The following is a 23,800-nucleotide window of genomic DNA, read 5'->3' as shown; positions in this document are numbered from 1 at the left end:
GACTGAATGAGTGAAGGAAGGAGCCTCCAACGGGCCCGACCGCCCTTCCTTGCTTGACTGCGCAGGCGTGGAGGGGGGGGGAGGGGGAGGGAGAGGGGGAGACGACAGACTCGGGCACGCGCCCGGCGCGCGCGGGTCGCTTCCGGGGCCCGGGGGCGCGCACGTCGAGCGGCGTGCGCGCTCCCCGAGGCTCGCTGAAGGGGGAGGCGCGTGGCCGCTGAGGGAAGATGGCGGCCGCGGAGCGAGGCCTAGGCCCTGCCTGAGGCGGCGGAGGCGGTGGCGGCCGAAGCGTGGCGGCCCGGGGGTAAGTCTGGGGTCGGCCCCGCTCCCCGACGCCCCGCCGAGCCGCCGACCCCTGGGCCACGTCCTCCCTCGGTCTTGGAACGCCCTCCCTCCTCACCTCCGCCAAACTCATTCTCTTCCCCTCTTCAAAGCCCTACTTAAAACTCACCTCCTCCAAGAGGCCTTCCCAGACTGAGCTCCCCTTCTCCCTCTACCGCCCCCCCCTTCACCTCTCCGCAGCTTAACCCTCTTTTCCCCCCATTTCCCTCTGCTCCTCCCCCTCTCCCTTCCCCTCAGCACTGTACTCGTCTGCTCAACTGTATATATTTCCATTACCCTGTTTATTTTGTTAATGAAATGTACATCGCCCTGATTCTGTTTAGTTGCCATTGTTTTTACGAGATGTTCTTCCCCTTGACTCTATTTATTGCCATTGTTCTTGTCTGTCCGTCTCCCCCGATTAGACTGTAAGCCCGTCAAACGGCAGGGACTGTCTCTATCTGTGGCCGACTTGTTCATTCCAAGCGCTTAGTACTGTGCTCTGCACATAGTAAGCGCTCAATAAATACTATTGAATGAGTGAATGAATGAGTGGGTGGACGGGGGCGACGGGCAGGCGAGACGTCGACGATTCCCGCCCTTGGACCCTGGCTATTAATAATGTTGGTATTTGTTAAGCGCTTACTATGTGCAGAGCACTGTTCTAAGCGCTGGGGTAAACACAGGGGAATCAGGTTGTCCCACGTGGGGCTCACAGTCTTAATCCCCATTTTACAGATGAGGGAACTGAGGCACAGAGAAGTTAAGTGACTTGCCCACAGTCACACAGCTGACAAGTGGCAGAGCTGGGATTCGAACTCATGAGCCCTGACTCCAAAGCCCGTGCTCTTTCCACTGCGCCACGTACCTCTAGTGAGGACCTGGTCTCCTCGCTTTTATTAAGAAGCCTTGAATCCTAAGGAAATGGCAGTAACCGCATCGTTGGATAAGCAGTGTGCCGTGGTCCCCAACCCAAGTTGAGGCCCCAGAGGAGAACCCCGGTATTTGTCAGCTGTGTGACTGTGGGCAAGTCACTTCACTTCTCTGTGCCTCAGTTCCCTCATCTGAAAAATGGGATTAACTGTGAGCCTCAAGTGGGCCGACCTGATGACCCTGTATCTTCCCCAGCGCTTAGAACAGTGCTCTGCACATAATAAGCACCTAACAAATACCAACATTATTATTCTCTGTGCCTCAGTTTCCTCATCTGTAAAATGGGGATCAAGACTGGGAGCCTCACGTGGGACAACCTCATTCCCCTGTATCTCCCCCAGCGCTTAGAACAGTGCTCTGCACGTAATAAGCGCCTAACAAATGCCAACATTATTATTCTCTGTGCCTCAGTTCCCTCATCTGTAAAATGGGGATCAAGACTGGGAGCCTCACGTGGGACAACCTCATTCCCCTGTATCTCCCCCAGCCCTTAGAACAGTGCTCTGCACGTAGTAAGCGCTTAAATACCAACATTATTATTCTCTGTGCCTCAGTTCCCTCATCTGTAAAATGGGGATGAAGACTGGGAGCCTCATGTGGGACAACCTCATTCCCCTGTATCTCCCCCAGCGCTTAGAACAGTGCTCTGCACGTAGTAAGCGCTTAACACGTACCACCATTATTATTATTATTGTTGACTTTCCTAGGAGAGGATGGGGATGGCAGCCTGCTGGCTCCTTGGGAAACTTTGTCCTGTCTTGTAGGTCCAAGTTTAGTGGTCCACTCTGGTCTTATCATCTGTTATTTGCTCTCCCAGGAGAGGTTCTGGAGTGTAGCATTCATTCATTCAATAGTATTTATTGAGCGCTTACCATGTGTAGAGCACTGTACTAAGCGCTTGGAATGTACAAATCGGTAACAGAGACAGTCCCTGCCCTTTGACGGGCTTACAGTCTAATCGGGGGAGATGGACAGACAAGCACAATAGCAATAAATAGAATCAAGGGGATGAGCATCTCATTAAAACAGTAGCAGATTAATAGAATCGAGCAAATAAATAGAATCAAGAGCAAATAAATAGAATCAAGAGCTAATTGGGGCAGGAGGATGGCGGGGCGTTTTCATGCTCCTCACTGTTTCAGCAAAATCTGGATCTTCCACATAAGCATAGGTGACTCTGGAGGACTAAGTTGTTCGTGATCACAGAGTCCAGAAGTGCCAGATTTTTCAGAACCAGAATTATCTATCATTGGTGTTTCTCGAGCACTTACTTTGTGCAGAGCACTGTACTATGTGCCTGAGGGAGAACTTTACAGTAGAGTTGGCAGACATGATTCCTATCTTGCAGAAGCATACAGGGTGGTGGAATTGAACAGAAATCAGTTTAAACTTGTTTGAGCCATTTATTTTCAAGTACATCTTGTGATAAGTAGGTGAGTGTGTGTGTATGTGACTTATTTTGATAGTAGTATTAAGTGCTTAGTAAGTGCTGAGTGCTGTACTAAACGGTGGGAAAGAATACACAGGGAGGAATTAATAATAATAATGATGTTGGTATTTGTTAAATGCTTACTATGTGCAGAGCACTGTTCTAAGCGCTGGGGTAGATACAGGGTAATCAGGTTGTCCCACGTGAGGCTCAGTCTTAATCCCCATTTTGCTGATGAGGTAACTGAGGCATAGAAAAGTTAAGTAACTTGCCCACAGTCACACAGCTGACAAGTGGCAGAGCCGGGATTCGAACCCATGACCTCGACTCCCAAACCCGTGCGCTTTCCGCTGAGCCACGCTGCTTCCCTAATTAGACACAGTCTCTGTCTTTCAAGGAACTCATAACCTAAAAGTGTAAATGGGGAGAAGAGTCTAGAATCAGATACATCAGGAGTGATGAACCAGTAGAAGAGCATCCAAGACAAGGAAAAGCAAACAAATTAGTAGGATAATAATAATTGTAGTATTTGTTAAGTGCCTACTGTGTGCCAGGCAGTGTACTAAGTGCTGGGACAGATACAGTATAGTCTGGTTGGAAACAGTTCCTGTCCCACATGGGGCTCAGTCTTAATCCCCATTTTACAGATGAGGAAACTGAGGCACAGAGAAGTTAAGTGACATGCCCAAGGTCACACAGAAGATGTGGCGGAGTGGAATTAGACCTCAGGTCCACTGACTCCGAGGCCTATGCTCTTTCCGCTAGGTCATGCTGATTAGATCAACCGATCAAGTGTATTTATTGGGCCCTTACTCCTCAGGGTACTGTATCAAGTGCTTGGGAGCGTACAGCATTACAGTCTTGATAAACGTGGTTCCTACCCACCAGGAGCTTACAATCACAGTCACGGCTGACCCTCGGTGACCCTGACTTTCCTTCTCCTTGTCTATAGCTTTTCCTTCCAGACTCGCCTGTAAGAGCAGGTAGGGGCAGAGGCTGGGAAGAGGAGGGAATCAACAGTCGCGGGACCAAGTCCCTCCAGCCTCAGGCCGGAGACATGCCATGGCTTGTCCAAGCCCTCACCATCGGCCCCAGCTCTTGCTCCTGGGCCCAGACTTGGGCACCAGGCTGGCAGCAGATTGAATCCTGTTGCTTCCCTCTCCCAGTCCCCCACCCATCACTGAGCAGCCCATCCTCTGGGGCCAGCAGCATCCAGCCCTCTCCCATGCTTGTACCTCCCCCCTCCCCCAGGCAGAGCCCCCAAATTTCAGGTTCCCTGCAGCTCAGAGTCCGAGGCCCAACTGTAGCCCCAGCGACCGCTATGGCAGCCCCCAGACTTCTTGAAGTTAAATACTCTTGGCATTTGATAGGGACACCCACTGGGCGTTTTTCACTCATTTCTATGCAGATTGTTTCGTCCAGGAAATGACTGATTCTGAAGATGATGACGTTCCTCAGCTCTCCGCCTACGCCCTGGCGGCCCTGCAGGAATTTTACACCGAGCGGCAACGGCAGCAGCAGCCTGGCCCGGATGAAGATAAGAAATTCACCGTTGGAGTGATAGAGGAGGACTGGGTAAGGAAGTGTCCATGGCACAATACAGGCTTGGCTGGCAGTGGGGAAGGGGCCTGCAGGCTCTTGAGGGAATGGGCAGTGGCACCATTGACTGAGAGGCTCTGGGAACCCTCTCTGCCATTAAAATCGGAGGAGGAATTCTTCCAAACGGGCTGTGGTGCTTTCTGTTTACCATTCTACGCAGCTAATCTCGAGACATTCTTGGCTAGGGGAGGGGATAAATTTAAGAACACCTATGTTTTCCCCACCTGGTAAATAGAAGTAGGGACTGCAGATGGGAAAGATGTGCCTTTTATATTGTTATATTGTTGTATTGCACTCTCCCAAGCGCTTAATACAGTGTCTTGCATACAGTAAATGTTCAGTGAATATAACTGATTTTTTTTTAAATGGTATTTGTCAAGCACTTGGATATGCCAGGCATTGTTCTAAGCACTGGGGTAGATACAAGATAATTAGGTTGGGCACAGTTCCTGTCCCATATGGGGCTCACAATCTTCATCCCCATTTTACAGATGAGAGAAGTCAGGCAAAGGGAAATGAAGTGACTTGTTCAGGGTCACATAGCAGACCAGTGGCAGAGCTGGGATTAGAACCCAAGTCCTCCTGACTTCCAGGCCCATGCTCTGTTCATTAGGCCACCCTGCTTCTCTCATTGATTGACTGTTGTTCAAGAAGATTGAGAGCATGGAGTTGTTGACACTTCTGAACTTTAAAGTTTTTGGGAAAAGAAAAGGTGAATATATTCTGTTCTCTGTGAATTCTTACTGGCATTATTCCCTGAAGATCAGTCCTTTTCCACTGTTTTTTTAGAACTGAAGATATGAGTTCTAAGAAAATGGTAGTTACTGGAAATCTTTCGCCGGGCTCCGATGGCATTTCACAGTTATATGCAAAAGTTATTTGTAAAGTCCATTGGTCAGGGTGTGAGAATACACAGTGCCTTCTCAGACATGTGTGTATGGTAAGCCTGACTCCAGATGTTTACCCAGCATGTATGAAGGAGGCCTTCTCTCTTTCTTGTTTTCTAAGCTTTAGGTGAACAAGTAATCCTCAGTTAACTGAATAAGGACATTGGTTATTATGCAAACCAACCAGTACTTGCAGAAAAGAGGTTTCAAGTCAAGACTGGCCTATGGGCAACATTAGGAAGGTGTCCCTGCTCTTTCCCCATTCAGAAGTGACTGCTGGAATTTTTTATTCTTTCCAGTCATTGGCCTGATTTTCCACTCTCAGAGCATTGCCATTGGCCCTTAGGTATTCGTACAGTCCCGGGTTCAGTCATCTTAGTGTCACGTTACCCTTTCCTTGCTCAGCATTGGTGTGGTTAGTTCCACTTGTAAAGATCAGTCAGCTTGCTTGGATTCCTTTGTTTAGTAGTATCTGTCAAGCACCTAGTGGGTGCAGAGCACTGTACTGGACTCTTGGGAGCGGAAAATGGAAGTTAAAAGACAGGGTCTACCCCCTCAAGGAGAGGTCAGCCTTTCTCTGCCCCGAGGGCAGCCACTCTTTCTGGACTACCATTTGCCCAAAGAGGCCTTAGCGTGGGGCTAGGTGCTCTCGGGGGCCCTGTGAGGAGAAAGCTGACTGGCTGGGGAGAATGATCCTGGCCAGAGCTTCTAGTAATAGTAGTAGTAGTATTTATTAAGCATTTTATTGTATGCAGAGCACTGTACTAAGCGCTGGGAGAGAATACACAGGTGAGCATTAAACATGGGCCCTCTCCCTTGTGAAGCTTGTATTCTGAACATTCAAATGGGGACAAGGGATTGGCAATAAACCAATTAGGAGTGATGAAAGATCAAAGCACAAACAAATAGTTAAAACTTCTGCTCTTTAAACTCCCACCTCTGCCTCCCCCCAGGGGAACAGTTTGCTAAGCTGGGTGAAAGACGCCACTTCCCCGCAGTTCACCCAACTGGGTGCCGTTCCCTCAGAAAGAATCTGTGCCCCCTCGCCATCTTGCCGCTCAGCGGAGCCTGTCAAGGGATTGGCGAAGAGCTTCCATCTGAGTCTTGAGGACCCCAGACTGGCTTTGGGGAGTTGATTCAGGCACTGGCTGGTGGCTTGAATGGCGCCACTCACACCCTTCTATCTCTGCAGCCTCCAGTGCAGCGAGCAAGAAGGCAGGGCAGGCCAGGGGCAGCACATGGGGATGGGCAGAGAGTGGCTTTGTATGCGCCAAACCCACTGACGGCAAAGGGCCCAAAGCCCCGTGCCAGTGCTGTGCCAGTGGGCCTCTGCCAGCCAACCCAGCGTGCTCTTTCCAAACAGGAGTATGTTTTTAGTGGAATCTTCTGAGACAAGTGAGGCCTGTTGACGGTTGCCATTTGAGCAAGGCCAAAAGCAAAGGTCTTAACTTTAATTCATCCCCTGCCTTCTCCCTGAGAAACGTAGGCCAGTGGAGGGGAAGAAGTCTGCGAAGCAGTCGATTTTGATTTCTGAAGTGGGCCCTGTTGCTGGGGTTGGTTTGGAACGAGGCCAGGGACAATGTGTCCAGAAAATAATATTCCTGTTTGTTACTGGCCTTTTCCATCTTGCTTCCACAGCAGCTGAGTCAGTTCTGGTACAGCGATGAGACGGCGTCACGACTGGCCGCTGAAGCCATCTCCGCTGCCGGGAAAGGCGGCAGGTGAGTAGTCTGGGCGATACAACACCCTCACGCTTCTTAGCAGAGAAGGATTTCAGAAACCAGCATTCAGTTGTAACAACTTGCATTTCTTTTTTTCAAATGGTCTTTAAGAGTGCTTACTATGTGCCAAATACTGAGAAACAGCGTGGTCTATTGGATAGAGTTCAGGTCTAGGAGTCAGAAGGTCATGGGTTCTAATCCTGGATCTGCCACTTATCTGCTATGTGACCTGGGGCAAGTCACTTTACTTCTCTGGGCCTCAGTTCCCTCATCCGTAAAATGGAGATTGAGACCGTGAGCCCTAAATGGGACAGGGACTGTGTCCAATCCAATTTGCTTGTATCCACCCCAGTGCTTTATAAGTGCCTTGCACAAAGTAAGTGCTTAACAAATAGTATTAATATTATTACTAGGAGTTGGGGTATGTACATGATAAACAGTTCAGATATAGACCCTGTCCCATTTGAGGCTCACAGTCTAAGTAGGAGAAAATAGGATTTAATTCCCATTTTACAGGTGAGGAAACTGAGGCACCGAGAAGTTGTGATTTGCCCACGGTCTCACTCTTAGCAAGTGGCAGACCTGGGATGAGAACCCAGGTCCTCTGACTCCCAAGTGTGTGCTCTTTCCATTAGGCCATGCTGCTGCTATGGCATGGGGCATTTCAGGTTTCTCCAGCTTGGAATGTGCCCTTCAAATCCACCAGTCTGTGTCCTTTCCCATTTAATAATCGTGGTATTTGTTAAGTGCTTACTGTGTGCCAAACACAGTTCTAAGCGCTAGGATAGATACAAGGAAATGAGGCTGGGCATAGTTCCTGTCCCACATGGGGCTCACAGCCTTACTCCCTGATTTACAGATGAGGGAACTGAGGCACAGAGTAGTTAAGTGATTTCCAAAAAGAGTTGCTTTTGACTCTTAGGGTTTGTTCTCAGGCCTCTAGTACAGTGCTTCGCACACAGAGACCTTCAGTCAATTGAGGGTGGGGGTGGTGACATTGAAGGTAAGCTGCAGATTTGTCAGGCCATGAGGGATGCCCCCAGAGGTATGAACTCCAGGCCCAACTAGTAAGAACTGCAGGGGCATTCTCGCCTGGATGGAACCCGACTGCCGCAGAAGGTATTCAGGACGGCTTGGAACCACAACACCAATTCTTTGGGTGATGGTGATTCAGCCCATGGTTTGAGGTGCCCACTCCCACAGTGTCTCCCCCATTAACCCCTGCTGCTGCAGTTGGCATCGATGGCTGGCAGTGAGGTGTGACGTGGGCTCTGGCCTACAGAGCACTCCCTGGAGTGGCAGTTGCCGGCACCCCAAGGAGGACAAGAAAAAGCCCACGGGGCCCAGTGCAAACCCCCCAGCTTCCTGCTCTTTTCAGAAGTTGGCTTCCCCTTCTTCCCTCTCCACTTCTCCACTGCCGCTGTGGTCCTGGCTTCCTTATCCCCCAGCCCTTCTGCTAACGTCTTCTCTGATGATCATATGTCATCTTCCCTGTATAATGGGCTGTTCTGTCCATCAGGCAGTGGTAGTGACTGAGGGCCCAGGGTCTGCGAAGCGCTGTACTAAGCACTTGGGAGAGTAAAGTAGAGTTAGTAGCCCCATCCCTGTCCTCCAAGTGGAAGGCAGGCCCAAAAGGAAATTTCAGATAGGAGAGGAGGAGGTAATAGAATATATGAGATGAGGTGGTGGGGAGTGCCTAAGTGCTGATGTGGCAGTTGGATATAAGGTGGGGGATGAGGGGAAATGGCTGCCTGGCTGGCACTTTAGGAGTTTTGAAAACAAATTTTCTGCAGAAATAATTGTTGGCTACCTATATGAAATGTAGATTTGTTTCTTCTCTGTATTTATATCTTAGAGGTGGGTTTGTGCTTTTCCTGGAAAATATTAATGTATTTTTAAACCAGCAATTAGTGGTTTTGAGTTGCTGCTAGAACTCATTACTAGACCAAATTTTTTTCTCATCTGCAATGTTAAATACCAATTTCACAGTGTGGTGTTTAGCAACAGCTGACTCTCAATTTTTTTTTTTTAATCAGTAGCTTGAAATTAGCAAAACCAGCTTCAAATTTTAATTGCTGCTGGTAGATCAGAGTAATCTTTTCATGTTTACTTTCTGTATTTCTGGAAGAAGATTTCTGGTTATAAATCTAACTTGAATATGCAATCAGTCTTTTCAGTCCCAGCTCCTTCAATGTTGGTCAAATATTTTTGTTTTTTCACCATTTCCCTTTAGGTTTCTGAGTAAAAATGTGAATAGCAGGGAGCTTTGTTGAACTGTCCTTTGCGGACGTTCTCCAAGCTTTCCAGTGTTCCCCCACCAGGAGGCCTGGTGAGGAAGGATGGCAGGGAAACTAGTGGGATAGCGTCAGCGTTGAGCTTGGGGAGGGAGAGCTGGAACCGAATCACACTGCAGATAATACAGATCTCCTGGAAACTGGGGAGACCTTTCACAGCTTTGTCATTTTCTGCTTCCAGGATCGCCTGTGTCAGTGCCCCCAGCGTCTACCAGAAGCTCAGGGAGTTGAGTGGGGAAAACTTTTCCGCATACCTCTTGGAATACGACAGAAGGTTTGCAATATATGGAGAGGAGTTTGTTTTCTACGATTACAACAATCCTTTAAATTTGCCCGAGACCGTGACCGCACACAGTTTTGACGTTGTAATAGCCGATCCTCCGTACCTCTCGGACGAGTGTCTCAGGAAAACAGCAGAGACTGTCAAGTACCTGACGCGAGGGAAGATTCTGCTGTGCACAGGTAGGTGGGGAGAGGGTGGGGCCTGCCAGCATAGTTGTGTAGGGGTTGACACTTTGGTGTCCCTGGAGAGAGGGGGTTGGGGGGCCTGCCTGCCATCCCACCCCCAGGAGGAGAGCTGGGGGCGGGAGGTGTGCAGGAACAACCAGCTGTCAGTCAGGCTGGGGGCGGGCCTGGTGAAAAGAGCCTATGATGGGCAGAGCACAGGAGCAACTTGGGCACACAGACATGAGGTTGAGATGCTACCCCCACCTCTGAGTGCTCAAGGAGAGCTAGTCATGATAGTCCCAAGTGAGGGCTCAGCACTGGAATAGATACAGGATCATCAGATTAGACCCAGTCCCTGTCCCACATTAAGTTTACAATTCCATGTCTCCCCCCGCACACCCTCCCATCATCTTGGGCAGCTGCCCTAGACCTGCTTAGTTTCAGAAAAAAAGGACTGGAGCAGGAGGGTGAGAAAATTTTCACTAAGAGCTTTTACTTCCCTTTGAGCTCAGTCTTCATGTCCGGGGCTGGTTCTTGAATAGGAGCCCGCTGAGTCCATGTAAATCTCTAGGACAAACCAGCCCAATACAGCACCCTCACAGAAGCACCAGGAATTCCCTATTTGTGGTAGTGTCGGTCCTGCTAACTTTAGCTCTCCTACCGTTGCAAAATGGGCTTGCAGCCTTCCAGGGTCTCACTACAGGAGCACCTTTAAGGTCAAAAATTCCAGCTCTGAAATGGAGAAGCAGCAGCACAGAGTTCCATAAAGGTGGTGAAATGGTGGGGGAGAGTGGGGATTGTGAGCATCAACCCATGGCCCCCCCCCATTCTCTCTCTCTCCCTCCCTCCCTCTCCCCAGGTGCTGTCATGGAGGAAGCAGCAGCCAAGCACCTTGGTGTCAAGATGTGCCACTTTGTCCCCAGACACACTCGAAATTTGGCAAATGAGTTTCGCTGTTATGCCAACTATGCCTCTGGGCTAGAGTGCGACTAGGCAGAATCTGGCCCCTCGATCTGAGCCATGAGGTGGTTGGAAGATGTAAATGGGACTGGGCCCTACCCATCTGACCGTCACCAGGAGGCTTTCCCCCAACCAGCAGTGTGGGACCAGGTACCATTGCCTTCAGTGTGACACAAAGAGAGCTGCAGTAGTTCTGTTTCCTCAACATCCTTTTCCTTGGCTATAGCAACCAAGTGGATTGTGCTCACTGCCCGATAGTGACACACCCCTTCAGGAACAGGCTTGGTTGGTGACCTCAGTCCCTCCTCTGGGGGAGCTGGGCAGGGAGGAGGAGGAGGAAAGACGTTGGAAGCTGCTTCGGGTCATTCTGGGCACAGTGGTGGGGGTTGGGGAGGGCAACCACTTGCCACATGGACTTGGGAGCAGGGGTAGAGAGAGCTGCACAGCTCCCTCTGGGTGGGGGGCGGGGAGTACATTTTTGGACCCGTTGGACTTTTCTCCCCACCTAAAATAATTAACTTTGAACTCTTCATGCGTTTATCATTTTTAAAAAAACACCTTTTAAATTGATCTGTTGAAAAAGTCAACTGGGCTTGCAACAAGGCTTTATTAACTAATAGACCAGTGCTGACTTGGAATGTGTAAATTAGGAATTGAGGGTGTTGGGATTTTAAAGAGCCCATTTTTGCTTGGAAGGCCAGGAACATTACTGTACCAGAGGTACCGTAAACCTGACGCTTTACAGAAAAAACGTAATTCTTATTTCCCCATTATGGGGAGTTGACTCACCATTTACCACCAGCAGTAAACAGGCATGTAACTGCCATATTTATTTTCCTGCTCGGTGTTCTGAGCCGCTGACACTGCAGGTTCTTGCTCTGCCTGAGGAAGGAGCAGAGGAATCAAGTGTTGTAGTTGCTGGTATGAGAACAAGGAGGATGGAGCTCACCATTAGGTGCATCGTGGGAAATGCCAAAAGTTGCTCACCCCAGGCCCAGCTGTCAGGAACAGAGATGATGGGGAATCTGTTTTCTGACCTCTCAGTTCTCACTCGAGAAAGTCATTTAAAACTGAACCCACTAGTTAGGACTTTCTAGTTTGAGTAAGGGAAACAATTTTTATATTATACAAACCAGATCCTTGATGGGGTTTTTTCCCCTCTCTTTGGAATTAAGAAGCGGAAATGAATTGCCCAGCGTCCATTTCAACAAGGCAGCTCGGTTTGGGGGCAAGAATAGCCAAAAGCCCCTCGTAGGTTAGAGTGGTGGTTTCTTTTTGAGCTTCTCCCCAGCAGCTTTGCGGGCAGTGCTGGCTTTCATTTTCCTGCTGGGGCCTGGGAGGAGCTGCACTAGGCTGCCATCTAGCCCACAAGCAGGCCCAAGGGAAGAAGGAGGGAACTGGATCAAGGACTAAAGGGGTTTTCCAAATGCACACAATACACCTGCCCAGACTGTAACATTGTCTCCACAGTGGGGTGGGGAACCTACAGCCACCACCTCATACCACAGTAGGGGTGGGGGTCAGGAAAAAGGGAAGCAGTGTGTCACAATTTTGTGCAACAGAGTTAGGACAAGCACCAGAGGTCCCATCCGTTTCCCCCCGACCTCCCGCCTTGAGCTGAATAAAACACTCACTGTTATTTGCTCTTGCCTTACTTGTCCCTGAGCAATCCCAATGTGGTGATGGGATTTCTTCTCTCACTGCCTGTGGCCATAGCTCAAACCAGTGGTGGAGGGAGGGGAAGATGGTCCAGCTACCACAAAGCCTGTTGCTGCACCTGCCCACAGGAACAATATTCGCATGGTATGAAGTTTTGGACCAGGCCATGGGGAGTGAATACAGCTCGGGCTGGGACTGAAGCAGAGTCCAGTCATATTGGCTCAGCCTGCAGCCAGCCCTGAGGGTGGGTGGGGGTCAGTCTGGGCTTGGACCCCCCGGGCGGGGCCTCCCTCTGCTCTCTCTCACCTACAGTAGCTGCAAAGTAAATCTGCTGCTCAGCTAAGACAAAAGAATTTGGGGCCACCATCACCAAGGAAAAAGATGCCCTGGTCCCAAGATAAGGTGAGCCCTCCCCTGCAGCCAGTGGGTTTCTCCTATGGTGTGTGAACTAGTGGAGTGGGATTTGGGTCCCAGAAGCCTTTCTCTCTTATCTTTGGTCAGGGTCACCTCCCACGCTAACAGAGGGCACACTGGGATGGCGGTGGTTCCGGCCCAAGACCGTCACCACCACTCCTGTCAGACTCCCATGGCATGTGCTTAAAAGAGAAAACCTTTTAAGAACCTGGCCACCTATCCCTGTGTGAAGAGAGTTTCTGATTGTTCCAAGGTTGGGACAGACCACCTCAAGAAAAGGCTAACTGAAATACAAACAATTCTCTTGGAACTCTTCCTACCTCTCTGCAAATGTGGGCTGCAGTGGAAGGCTTTCACCTCCCAACCCTCCTGCCCTCGGTACCCTCAGGGTCCTCCTTTAGCAGTCCTCTCCGGGAGCTCACACCTATGAGACAAGTGTGAGCACATTCCACTTACCTGTACTTCATTCATGCAGCTGCTCCCACCGGATTGCAGAATCGGTTACTCTTCCCTATCATAGCATCTTAGACCCTGCATTTTAGCTTCCCGAGGGATAGCGTGGTTTCCCACTTGGCTGGAATGCAGAGACTTGGTTAGAAACTGAATGTTTTTGCTATATGGGCAGCGACAGCATGGCTACTTGCTCCTGCCTCCGGGTCATTTCTGGAGGGCTTTGGATGGAAGCACAGAGAGGAGGGAAGCTCAGTCACTTTTATTTCACTATTTGCAGGAAGTGCTGGGTGGGTGCCAGGGTCAGCTGTGGCTCCCCCCCCACCCCACCCCACCTCCACCCTCCTGGCATTGGGATGTCCAGTTCAGGCAACCAGGCGGGCAGCTAACGCTGCCCAGACTTGGGCCCCAATATGCCACACACAAAGCTGGTGAGGCAGGGCCGACTGGCACGGCTGATGGGGTGGGGCCACCCTGCTCCACTGTTTGGAGAAGTAAACTTTCCCCTGTGAATCCAAGGGTGGTTCAATCCTGCTCAGCCCTGCCTGCCCCAGGGCGAGGGGGGGATCACCCCGTTGTCTCCTTGGGTGCTGCCTTTCAGCCCTTGGACGTGTTTACACAGAAGGCCAGAGGAAGACAGAACCACCGCTGCATCTGGGTTCCTTCTCCCCCGTCAGACCCCTTCCCTTGCCCCATTGTGACCTTCCCCTGTGGCTGGGGGCCCTTCGGCTGCTCCCCCGAGTCAGGTGGTGGTAAGCTGGTCCCTCTGGCTCCCTAGCTGCTTCAGCGCTGGCTGGTTTGGGCTGGAGTCGAGGCTGCCGGGTTCCTTGGCCGGCTGTGGGACGCAGGTGCAGCCCACGGGGACGGTGACGTAGTCCTCGACGTATACGGCGCGGCCCCCCGCGCAGGCCGTCGTGCGCCGCAGCACGACCGTGGGCACGTACACGGGGGTGCTGCGGAAGCGCAGGTCCTCCTCCCCGGACAGCCCCGTCAGGCAGCCGCGGCACAGGCAGTAGGCTTCGGGCAGGTACCGGGGGTAGCGGCTGGGCTCATGGGAGATCCTGGGGGAACAGGGAACACGCTCACCCGGAGCAAACGCCACATGGATAGAGGCCGGAGGGTCCGCCGGGCCGCTGGACTCATATTTTCAGTAGTCTTTGTGAATGCCAAATTCACACAGCAGGGAAACACACACACATTAGCAACTTTGAAGAAACACTGAGATTGCACATAAAACTGTGGGAAGTGATTTCAACATAATTGGGTCACAAATGGCTTGGGCTCTTTTAAACGAACTTGAATAACCTTAAGGTTTTCCACAAAAGAGAGGTACGGGGTTTCTAAAAAGTCCAGTTTGATACTAAAGCCTCAACTGGCATGGGCAAGTTAGGTGTAAAGTAGAACCTCATTTTTATAGGAAGCAGAAGGGGAAACACACCCCTAACCCAATACTCCCAGGTCTCCCCTTTCAAAAAAAACAACCCACCTCCCTTGACCCCATGGCTCTCCCAAATTTTCTCCCTATCTCCGACCATTTCTCTCCAAGTTCCTTGAGCGAGTTGTCTACGCTCACTGCCTTCACTTCCTCTCCTCCAACTCTCTCCTTGACCTCCCGCTGTAGCCTGCACAGAAATGGCCCTCTCTAAGGTCTTCGATGACCTCCTTGCCAAATCCAATGGCCTCTACTCCATCCTAATCCCCCTATAGTTCTCTCCTACCTTGGACATTGTGGACCAGCCCCTTCTACTGGAAACATTAACCAACCTTGGCTTCACTAACTTCTGCTTCTCTCCTGCTTCTCATTCACTCCCAAAGCTAACTACCATCTCTATGCAAATTATTCCCAAATCAAGCTCTCTCCTCCTCTATGCTCTGGGATTTCCTCTTGCCTTGCCTTAGGGGCATCTCTCCCTGGATGTCCTCCTGAAGCTTCAAACTTAACATTCAAAACAGAACTCATCTTAAGCACTCAATAGATGCCATTGATTGGTTAATCGACTGACCTAGTGGCCCAATAGGGCGACACTCCTGGCTCTCAGGGACAGCCCACTTAGCCACCGATGCCTGTGACCCAGAGCTCAAGAAGGTCGGAGGGACCTCCTTTTGGACTGTGGCTCTGTTTATGCCATGACTTGATAAAAGTTGCAAGATGGGGTTAGCCAGCAGAGGAAAGAGTGGCTGCAGAAACGCCAGGTTCTAACGTGGATTATTTGCAAAAATACTTTTCTGCAGTTTCAGTAATAGTTTCCCAGCCTGTGCAGGCTGTACATTTTGCTCCAGAGTTTTTGCAAATGCCGTGTTGGAGGAGAGAGTGTGTTTTTCCCCCTCTGCGGATATATCCATCTGTTGGAAGGAATACCTCTGAGCCAGATCCTAGCTCCATATCCCATGAATCTAAGTCTCTTTACATCCTTTATTGGTTTTAAAATTCTTTTCTGCCTCCTTTGGATGGGAGCTGAGTCAGGGGAGGCATATTTCTACTTTCTCTCATAAAAACTCCTCCATCACCCCTCCTCAACACCATAAACGACCTAGCCTGCCCAGAAAGGAGCCATGAAAGCCCCTTCTCTCACCCTGCAATACCATAAATCGACCAGCTCGCCAAGAGAGGGGCCAAGAAAACCTCCTCCTCTCACCCACGATACCATAAACAGACCCGTCTCCCAGAGAGGGACCGAGAAACCCCTTCCTCTCACCCCACAATACTATAAACCGACCAGCACACCCAGAGGAAGACAAATAAAACTCAGTGCACTCAGGCACAGAAAGTGTGCAAGGGAAAGAAATTTCAGCCAATCGTTCATCTCCCATGATGCTAGTGCTATTCAAGGCCTAGAAATCTCCCCAATTCCATCTTTGGGGAAATCAATCAACCTTCCTCTTATTTAGACTGTGAGCCCCCCATGCTGGAAAGGTACTGTGCTTGACCTAATTAACTTTAACCTACCCCTGACCTTAGAACAGTGTTTGACACAAATTGTTTAACAAATACCATTAAAAAAAAAGGGAACGCACACAACACATTCCGGGCCATCGGCTGATGGAAGCTCCAGCTCAGCTTGTGCACCTATGAGATTCATTCAATCATATTTATTGGGTGCTTACTGTGTGCATATTACCGTACTGTGCCCTAGGGCCCGGATTTGTGCCCCTTGTTCTTCCCCCCTCTCAGCCCTGAGGGCACTTAAGTCCATATTTGTAATTTATTTATATTAATGTCTGTTTCTACCCCCTAGGCTCTAAGCTTGTGGGCAGGGAATGAGACCGCTTATTTTTATCGTATACTCTCCCAACCACTTAGTACAGTACGCTGCACACAGTAAGTGCGCAATAAAACAGGATTGAAGAGTAAAATAAAACAATGGGGGGGTGTGTATGTATATACAGATAGATAATATATAAAACAATTGCTGTAGGCCCCAGTCCCCTTAAGACTGACACCCGTTCTTTCTGACCAAGCCAGTGACCGCCTGCCACTGCCCATCGAGTGACCACTGGCTGCAAAGCCTCAGTGTCCCCTGGCCCGTCCCACAGGTGTGCATGTATGTGTGTGTGTGTTGGGGGGGTTGGCTTTTATCTTGGAGAAGCAACGTGGTTCAGTGGAAAGAGCAGGGGCCGGGAGTCAGAGGTCATGAGTTCCAATCCCGACCCTGCTGCTTGTCTGCTGTGTGACTTTGGGCAAGTCACTTCATTTCTCTGTACCTCAGTTCCCTCATCTGTAAAATGGGGATCGAGACTGTGAGCCCCACATGGGACAACCTGATCACCTTGTATCCCCCCTCCGGCGTTTAGAACAGTGCTTTGCATATAGTAAGCGCTTAATAACTGTCAGTATTATGATTATTCCTCGTCCCCCAGGGCGGGGCGGGGTTCTCACCTGTAGGCCCAGGGGGAGATGCTGCGCAGGTTGAGCGGGAGGCGGTGTCCGGGGCCGTTGGGGCCGTTGGGTCCGGCGGGTGCGGGGCAGGTGGCGTTGCGGGGCTGGGTCCCGGGCGGCAGCTGGAGGGTGTGGTGGAAGGCTGCGAGGAGGCCTGCGGCCAGCCGCCCGTACAGCTGCTCCAGCTGCTCCTCCGCCCGGTCGGGGCAGGCCCGGGCCCGCGCCGGACGCCGGGGGCCGGAGCCGGGGGCGCCCGGGACCGGCCTCAGCCACAGCGCCAGCGCCAGCGCCAGCAGCCACACCTGCAAGCCGGGGACCAACACAGCAGGGAGCAGGGAGGAGGAGCAGGGCCGGAGGGGGAAAAGTGAGGTGGGAGTTAGAGGAGGAGGCCCGAGGATCGCAGCGTCGGCCGGCTGCGCCCCCCGCGCGTCCCCACCATCTCAGTGTCGGCAGGAGGGCCCCGAGCCCCGAGCCCCTCGGACGGTGCATGGCGAGCCGTCCGAGGGCCGGGGGCGGCGGGGTCCCGGGAGGAGCTTACCTCGACCCCGTGCATCGCCGAGCTGGACGCCTCCGCCGCTGCAGACGCCTTTCCGGGCCCCCGTCGGGGCCGCCCCGCCTCAGCCGAGGAGAAAGGGCTGGACCCGCGCCGCCGCATCCCGCTGCCGCTCCCAGACCGACGCCCCCGGGACCATTTTGGACACACGGACACACACGGACAGGCAGAACTTTTCAGAGCTGCAGGAAAGCCCGCAGGTTTGGGGGCGTGTGTGTGTGTGTCAGGGAGGGAGGGAGGCAGGGGCCAGGGCAGTGAGTGTGCCCGGGAGGGAGGAAAGGACAGGACAGGGTATCTGTCCGTCAACCTGCCTGTCCGAGGCAGGAGGCTGGTCCTGGGGCCCCGTGTGTCCGCGCCGGACTGCACGCCCCAAGCCGCTGCCCGTCGGGGCCGGGGGGCGGGGGGCCGGCCCGGGGGAGGGTCACAGGAGGGGGAGGTTCAGGGGAGGGCAAGGAGCGCGAGGGAAAGGAGACTTGCCGCTGCCATGCACTGAGCTCCGTCCGTCTAATAATAATTATGGTTGAAGCCATGATCATGTCACACGGTGACTCGTTCCACCGTTTTCTTTTCCTTTCCTCCACTCGAAGTGGTTTCCCCTCCCTTCCTCCCTCCTTTGGCTGCCAAGGGGAAGGAGGGAAAGGCTCATCTATTCCCCTTCCCACAATTTGCATGTGGTCAGACGTTGAAACCCCGAGCCCCTAGGGAACAATAACTGAACATTTCGTTCCTGCTCCAGCTCCGGTGCTTTGGAGCCTAGAGCAGGAAGGCACCAAACTCCCCTAAATTCTGAGAAAACAGGAACTGCAACAGATCCAGTCCTATGCAACGGAGCCCAGGTCGAGAGTATGTAGTATTTTTTTTTTTTAATGTGACAATCCAAACAGATGCTAGAGACTCAATGTCCAAACCACAACGATCTTAGATGCCCGTCGAGGGGAGTAGGCCCATCTTTCATAGCATGGAGGTAGAGGAGAGGTTGGGCCAGCCCCGGGGTTAGGGAGAACCTTCTGTCCTCCCAGACGCACCCTCCCCTCGCATCGCTCCCTCCTGAGCGCTACCACAAGGGGAGAGAACATACCGGAGAGGTAAAAGTTTGGGGACGATTACAAACATTTTAAGCTCTTGTGCCAGGTTCTGCAGGGGTAAGCTACTCCTGGAACCTAGAAGCCTCTCTAATTCCTCAGAGTGTCACCCAAGCACTGCCCACCTCAGTGGAGGGAATTTCCTGCAATACCACAATGTGAAAAACTGGCTTAGTACAGTGCTCTGCACACAGTAAGTGCTCAATACATACCACTGATTGATTGGTCTGGCAAATGACTACACCCATGGTGTAACCCAAAAACACTAAATGAGGAGCGTGGAGACCCTGCCTCAAGCAGTGTGGTTCAGTGGAAAGAGCATGGTCTGGGGAGTCATTGATCATGGGTTCAGATCCCGGCTCAGCCACTTGTCAGCTGTGTGACTCTGGGCAAGTCACTTAACTTCTCTGTGCCTCAGTTACTTCATCTGCAAAATGGGGATTAAGACTGTGAGCCCCACGTGGGGCAACCTGATCACTTTGTATCCTCCCCAGCACTTAGAACAGTGCTTTGCACATAGTAGGCCCTTAACAAATACCATCATTATTATTATTATTATTACTACTAAAGGAGAGACGCTTCCTCTGCAGCAGGGGCATCCTGGAAGGTAGGCAAGAAACCTACTCTGTCTAGGTACTTCAACAAGTCCCCTCAAAACAGTAAGTGGAGAAATCTCAATTTCACTTAAACTTAAGTTCAGACCAAATTACCAAAATCAGGTGTGCCATGTGATAGGATATGTCAAAAGGGAAGAGAGATGGGCTCCTGGAAGTGGCAGAGATGGGCATTTCTCCACTTCCCACCTGTGCAGCATCGCCGGTAGATGCGTTTATACTTCCTTAGGGCTGGGATTTCTAGCCCACACCCACCAGCAGTGAAACCCCAGCCTCCCAGGAGCCTTCCTCTCAGGACCGGCCCCGAGTGAGCCGCTGGGGCAGCCGGTGGTGACCGATGGCCTACTGGCCCGGTGTGGACATACACGGACTGTTCCAACAAGTTTTACTGAAGGGGAAATTTGCTTTCTCCAAATTCATTAACATACAAAAATCAATTTCAAACTCCAGAGGCCGGAGGGAATCTGCCTGCCAAAATAACCTGAAAACACGCATCACTCTGGAAGCAAGTCATCTCCCAGCTCTTCATCAGCAAAATCATCCTCTTCGATTTTCTTCTTTGCTGCCGTCTTGGGTCTTTCTGTTTGGGGGCCCAGTGGATCCACGTATGAGACATCTAGGTTACACACAGATGTTTCAAATTCTTGAATTCATAATCAAATCAGACATCGTCCCCCCTCACAAACTATCATTTACTGCCCAGCCAGAGGCAGAAGTACTACCCAATATAAAATTTACAATTAACAGAAAAGCTCCACCAACCCATTCTCAGTCCTCTCCCTTCCAGTACACTTGTCTACAAGTGTAAATACTTCACACTGGGGTTTCATGGCGTGCTCTCAGCACCTCTTCTGTGCTGTGCTGTGATGGGTGGATGCTAGAGGGGAGGGGAGGTGCACCGGATGCTTGACTTGCCTATTTCTTTGTTGCTGCTGCTTTCATACGGTTCATTGGCGCCAGGCAAGGATCTCAGTTTGGCACTAAGTCGCTCTCCTCTACTACTGGCCCCAGAGCTCTGGCCACTATCTGCAGACATAAAGACACAACTCGTCCACTTGTGAAGATTGTATATCATCTGAAATTCCATCCGTTTGCCATAGAAAGGGTAGTTCACCTCACTCAGAAGTCACTGAAATCCCAATGGGCTGTCAGTGGGTGAGGGGTCACGTTAAAACCTGGGTCTTCCGATCCGCTCCTATCAGCCTGGCCAGAATCACAATCTGATTCTACAGTCATGCTGCCATTTCAGCCCTGTCAGATGCTCAGTTGTCAAGGCCAGCTGTTTGCCAGTTTACCGTTGAGCTCACAGTCCTGCTACCTGGGGGTCAAGTCTCGCCCACCAGGGTGGAGGAGGGGAGATAAGCGCACCATCAGGGTCACAGGAAGAGGGTGGAAGGAGGCTGCAGTTTCAGAGCCCCATCAGGACGAGCTGAGAGTGTTTTGCAAGGGCACTGCCTCTTGGGGCTGGCCAGTTGCCGGGGCCAGGGTATCCACCATGGGCCTGGGGGAATGCAAGACAAATGGGACAGGAAGGAAGCCGGCCAGCTTTCGTCAAGTTCCATTCCCTGCCTGGGCCATCGGCCAGCCAGTCGGGGCTCGTGGTGGCCCCCAGATATTCAGTGATCTAGAGGAGGGCATAGATGATCCAATCTCCACGACTACAGGAAGACCATGCCCCTTCAGGAGGAGAAACATCACTCTGATTGAGAAGGACCCAAAGGGTGGAAGAAAGGACTGAGACAGTGCTGGCGGGAGTCCGCCAGTGTGAGCACGAGACACCGGAGCATCAAGGGAAGGGTAATCCAATGCATAGGTCATTGCACCGAATCGCTGGTCTTTTGGCGGCGGCCAAAATGGCCAACAGAATCTGGGGACTACTGGGGAGGATATCAAAAACAATACAAAAAGAATAGTTTTGCCACTAGAAAAAAAAATCAACTTACATCTGGAATACTGTGGTGACTAGAATTATACTCATCGGAGGAAAGGTTTAGCAGGGCAAAGAAGGCTGACCAAGATCAAAGGACAGAGCAGCACAGTTTGAGAACAGACCAAAAAGCTGAAATCTTCATGTGGGAAAGTTGAGGCTGACAGGTGAAAGATGGCAGATTACAGAATCATGTCAGGTGTGGACAGGGAGAATACAGTGTGGATTGAGATCCCTCCAATTCCGCCCCATCCCACTCCTCTGGCCACTGAAGCCTCCATTAAGGCTTGGCAATATTTAGTCCAAGGCATACCAAAGAAAATACCACTTTACTTGGCACTCGAAGTTGTGTCTAGTGGGACGTGTATAGGCAGAAAACAGCAATAGGTTCGCAAAGAGATTGGAGAAATTCACGGATGAGAGGTCCATATTGAGAACTAGGGACGTTAGACGTTAGTACCTCTCTGCCCACGAAGATGGATGGCAAGAAAGGAAACCATCACTGGTCTCCCCGACTCCCTCTTCCTCCTGTGTCCACCTCTGTCCTTGGATCTGTACTTCTAGGCATTTGATATTCACCCCATCCTAATCCCATGACACATTCAGATCTGTAATTTATTTCTATTAATGTCTGTCCCCTCCCTCTAGTCTGCAAGTTCCTTGAGGGCAGGGCACACATCTCCCCACTCTGTTGTAGTGTACTCTTCCAAGCACTTAGTCTAGAACTCTGTACTCAGTAAGCTACTGCTGATTGATTGACCAAGAGGCAGAAGCTTGCCCCAAAGACTGAATTACCCCAGCTCCCCCATCTCCCAGCCTCAGCTCCAATTTTCCCTGCCTCCAGGCCTCACCCTGAGCTAAACCAGGAGTCAGGCGCCACCCAGAGAGGGCGGGGAGGGGCTGGGGGAGCAGCCCCCCACCATAAAACAAAGCCCTTTCTCAGGTCCTGGTTAAATGGTTAATTGGCAGAATGGTTTATAGAAGGTTCTCCCTTGAGAATGGCTAGAGCTATTGGCCCCATGCGGCTGGCTGAACAGTTCATAATTTCTCTGAAAATGTTTTTATACTTCTGCTTTGGCAGTTAGTTACTTGTACCACATCAATCAAGCTTCCTGCTGCATAGCTGCTTCACCTAAACAAACCTACCCTGGCCCAGGTTAGTGACTTACTTAGAGCACAAGGTGTTCAGCATGTCTAAAATCAGAGGCTCACTTCTAATTTGTTGTGTAATGCCTAGGGGGCATTGTCCAAGGCATTTCATTTTACTGACCAGCGCCATCATTTTCTTTAAATTGTATTAATAATTTGTGGGTAAAGAGAGCTTCCTTGGCTGCAGAGAAAACTTAAAGTCCTGGATTGCTGTGAGTTCTTTTTCCAACTCTATTAAAAAAACCAATCAGTAGCATTTGGGCACCAGTTGTGTGCAGAGCACTCAAGTAGTAAGCGCCTGGGAGAGTACAACAGAGGAAGAGGACAGGATACTAGCTCGCAAAGAGCTTAAAACCTAACCGGGGAGGCAGACAAAATCATTTACGAAGAGGAAGAAATAGTGCTTTAGTATTGGAAGAGTAGGCAGATTAATAGGTACAAAAGTGCTACAGGAGGTTCTGAGTGCCTCAGGGCCAAGGTGGAAATTTGGAAGCTGGACCTTGCAGAGAAGAAAAATGAGTTGAGAAAAGTCTCTTGGAAGAGGTGGGATTGCATAAGGATTTGAAGATGCACAGAGCTGGGATCTGGCAGATTCAGAAAAGGACGGATGGTGTGAGCCAGGGGTCGGAGGCAGGAGAGCGAGAAAGACGCTCAGCGAGAAGGTGAATGTAGAACGGAGAGTGCCAGCTGGACTGAATGGGAAAGGAAAGTGGATAAGTAAGAGGGAACGAGAGCTGATGGAATACATTAAAGCCAGTGGTCAGGAATTTCTCTCTGAGGAAAAGAGAACAGGAGATCCGTTGGAGATTTTGGAAGAGTGGAGAGATGTATGTGTCCAGGGTGAGGTTTTAGGGAGAAAGCCCAGGCAATAGAGTGAAGTAGCCAGGCAGTGAGCTTTTCACAAAGAGTGTGGTTAAGACTGGATAAAGATGTTCACAGGGCACAGATTCAAATACTGAGAGCTAAATTATTGGAAGGCTACTTGGAAATTTCTGTGTAAGTGTTTCACCAAAGGTTGCTTCTTCCCCAAGGATCCATGGTGGGATTCCAGCACGCGCAGCTCTTGGAAGGGATTATTAGCACTCACCACTACCAGCCCTTGGAGGGATTTGATAGCACTCACCACTGCCAGGCTTTTGGGTGCGGGGGGGCACGGGGGAGATTGAAAGCACTCACCGTGGGCCGGCTTGGCGGGGGAAGAAAGGGGGGTTGGAAGCACTCACCACTGCCAGCACTGCCCTCTCTCTTGCTGCGACCACTGCTGTCTCTGCCAGATTTCACCCGCTGGAGTGACAGGGAGACAAGTTTGAAGAAGTGAGCCCTATTTTCAGAAACCCACTTGACCACTCAAAACTGAAGGTTTGTCAATACACTGGGAGGACAGATGTCTAGTGCAGCCATATTGGGGAATTTACTGCTCTTCTACAAAAGTTACATTCAAATCTACCATTTATCAAACATTCTCTATGTGAGTAAAAGTCAGA

The 23,800-nt window shown here is 51.0% G+C and overlaps 3 protein-coding genes and 1 long non-coding RNA gene across 8 annotated transcripts in view; 2 read left to right on the top strand and 2 right to left on the bottom strand.

Moving 5' to 3' along the window:
- Window positions 1–190: 190 nt before the first annotated feature.
- On the top strand, window positions 191–12,230 carry EEF1AKMT1 (EEF1A lysine methyltransferase 1). The gene is made up of 5 exons (XM_001516388.4): window positions 191–304; window positions 4,092–4,258; window positions 6,808–6,890; window positions 9,366–9,646; window positions 10,491–12,230. Exons 2-5 carry the CDS (start codon window positions 4,109–4,111, stop codon window positions 10,622–10,624), a joined length of 648 nt encoding a protein of 215 aa, XP_001516438.1. The 5' UTR covers window positions 191–304; window positions 4,092–4,108; the 3' UTR covers window positions 10,625–12,230.
- Window positions 12,231–13,356: 1,126 nt separating this feature from the next.
- Window positions 13,357–17,938, bottom strand: IL17D (interleukin 17D). Its single transcript, XM_007664090.3, has 3 exons — window positions 17,530–17,938; window positions 16,992–17,293; window positions 13,357–14,175 (listed from the first exon to the last, which is right to left on the bottom strand). Exons 1-3 carry the CDS (start codon window positions 17,644–17,646, stop codon window positions 13,857–13,859), a joined length of 738 nt encoding a protein of 245 aa, XP_007662280.2. The 5' UTR covers window positions 17,647–17,938; the 3' UTR covers window positions 13,357–13,856.
- The window catches only part of LOC114805846, a 32,037-nt gene continuing 25,892 nt past the window's right edge, over window positions 17,656–23,800 (top strand). The window contains exon 1 of the long non-coding RNA XR_003753895.2: window positions 17,656–17,744. This is a non-coding gene — a long non-coding RNA (uncharacterized LOC114805846). The remainder of the gene's footprint in view (window positions 17,745–23,800) is intronic.
- The window catches only part of IFT88 (intraflagellar transport 88), a 41,437-nt gene continuing 37,245 nt past the window's right edge, over window positions 19,609–23,800 (bottom strand). For 2 of the 5 annotated variants that reach the window (XM_029048020.2, XM_007664087.3), the window contains 3 exons: window positions 23,540–23,600; window positions 20,156–20,266; window positions 19,609–19,856 (listed from right to left, as the gene is read on the bottom strand). In XM_029048020.2, the coding sequence (XP_028903853.1) occupies window positions 19,735–19,856; window positions 20,156–20,266; window positions 23,540–23,600 (294 nt within the window). In that variant the 3' untranslated portion in view covers window positions 19,609–19,734. The remainder of the gene's footprint in view (window positions 19,857–20,155; window positions 20,267–23,539; window positions 23,601–23,800) is intronic. The other 3 variants (XM_001516370.4, XM_029048022.2, XM_029048023.1) reach the window with 3 other exon arrangements.

The sequence above is a fragment of the Ornithorhynchus anatinus genome, chromosome 20 (genome assembly GCF_004115215.2).
Source record: "Ornithorhynchus anatinus isolate Pmale09 chromosome 20, mOrnAna1.pri.v4, whole genome shotgun sequence".
NCBI lineage: Eukaryota > Metazoa > Chordata > Mammalia > Monotremata > Ornithorhynchidae > Ornithorhynchus > Ornithorhynchus anatinus.
Note: the sequence above shows the minus strand (reverse complement) of the source record. Positions and strands in the feature narration are given on the sequence as shown.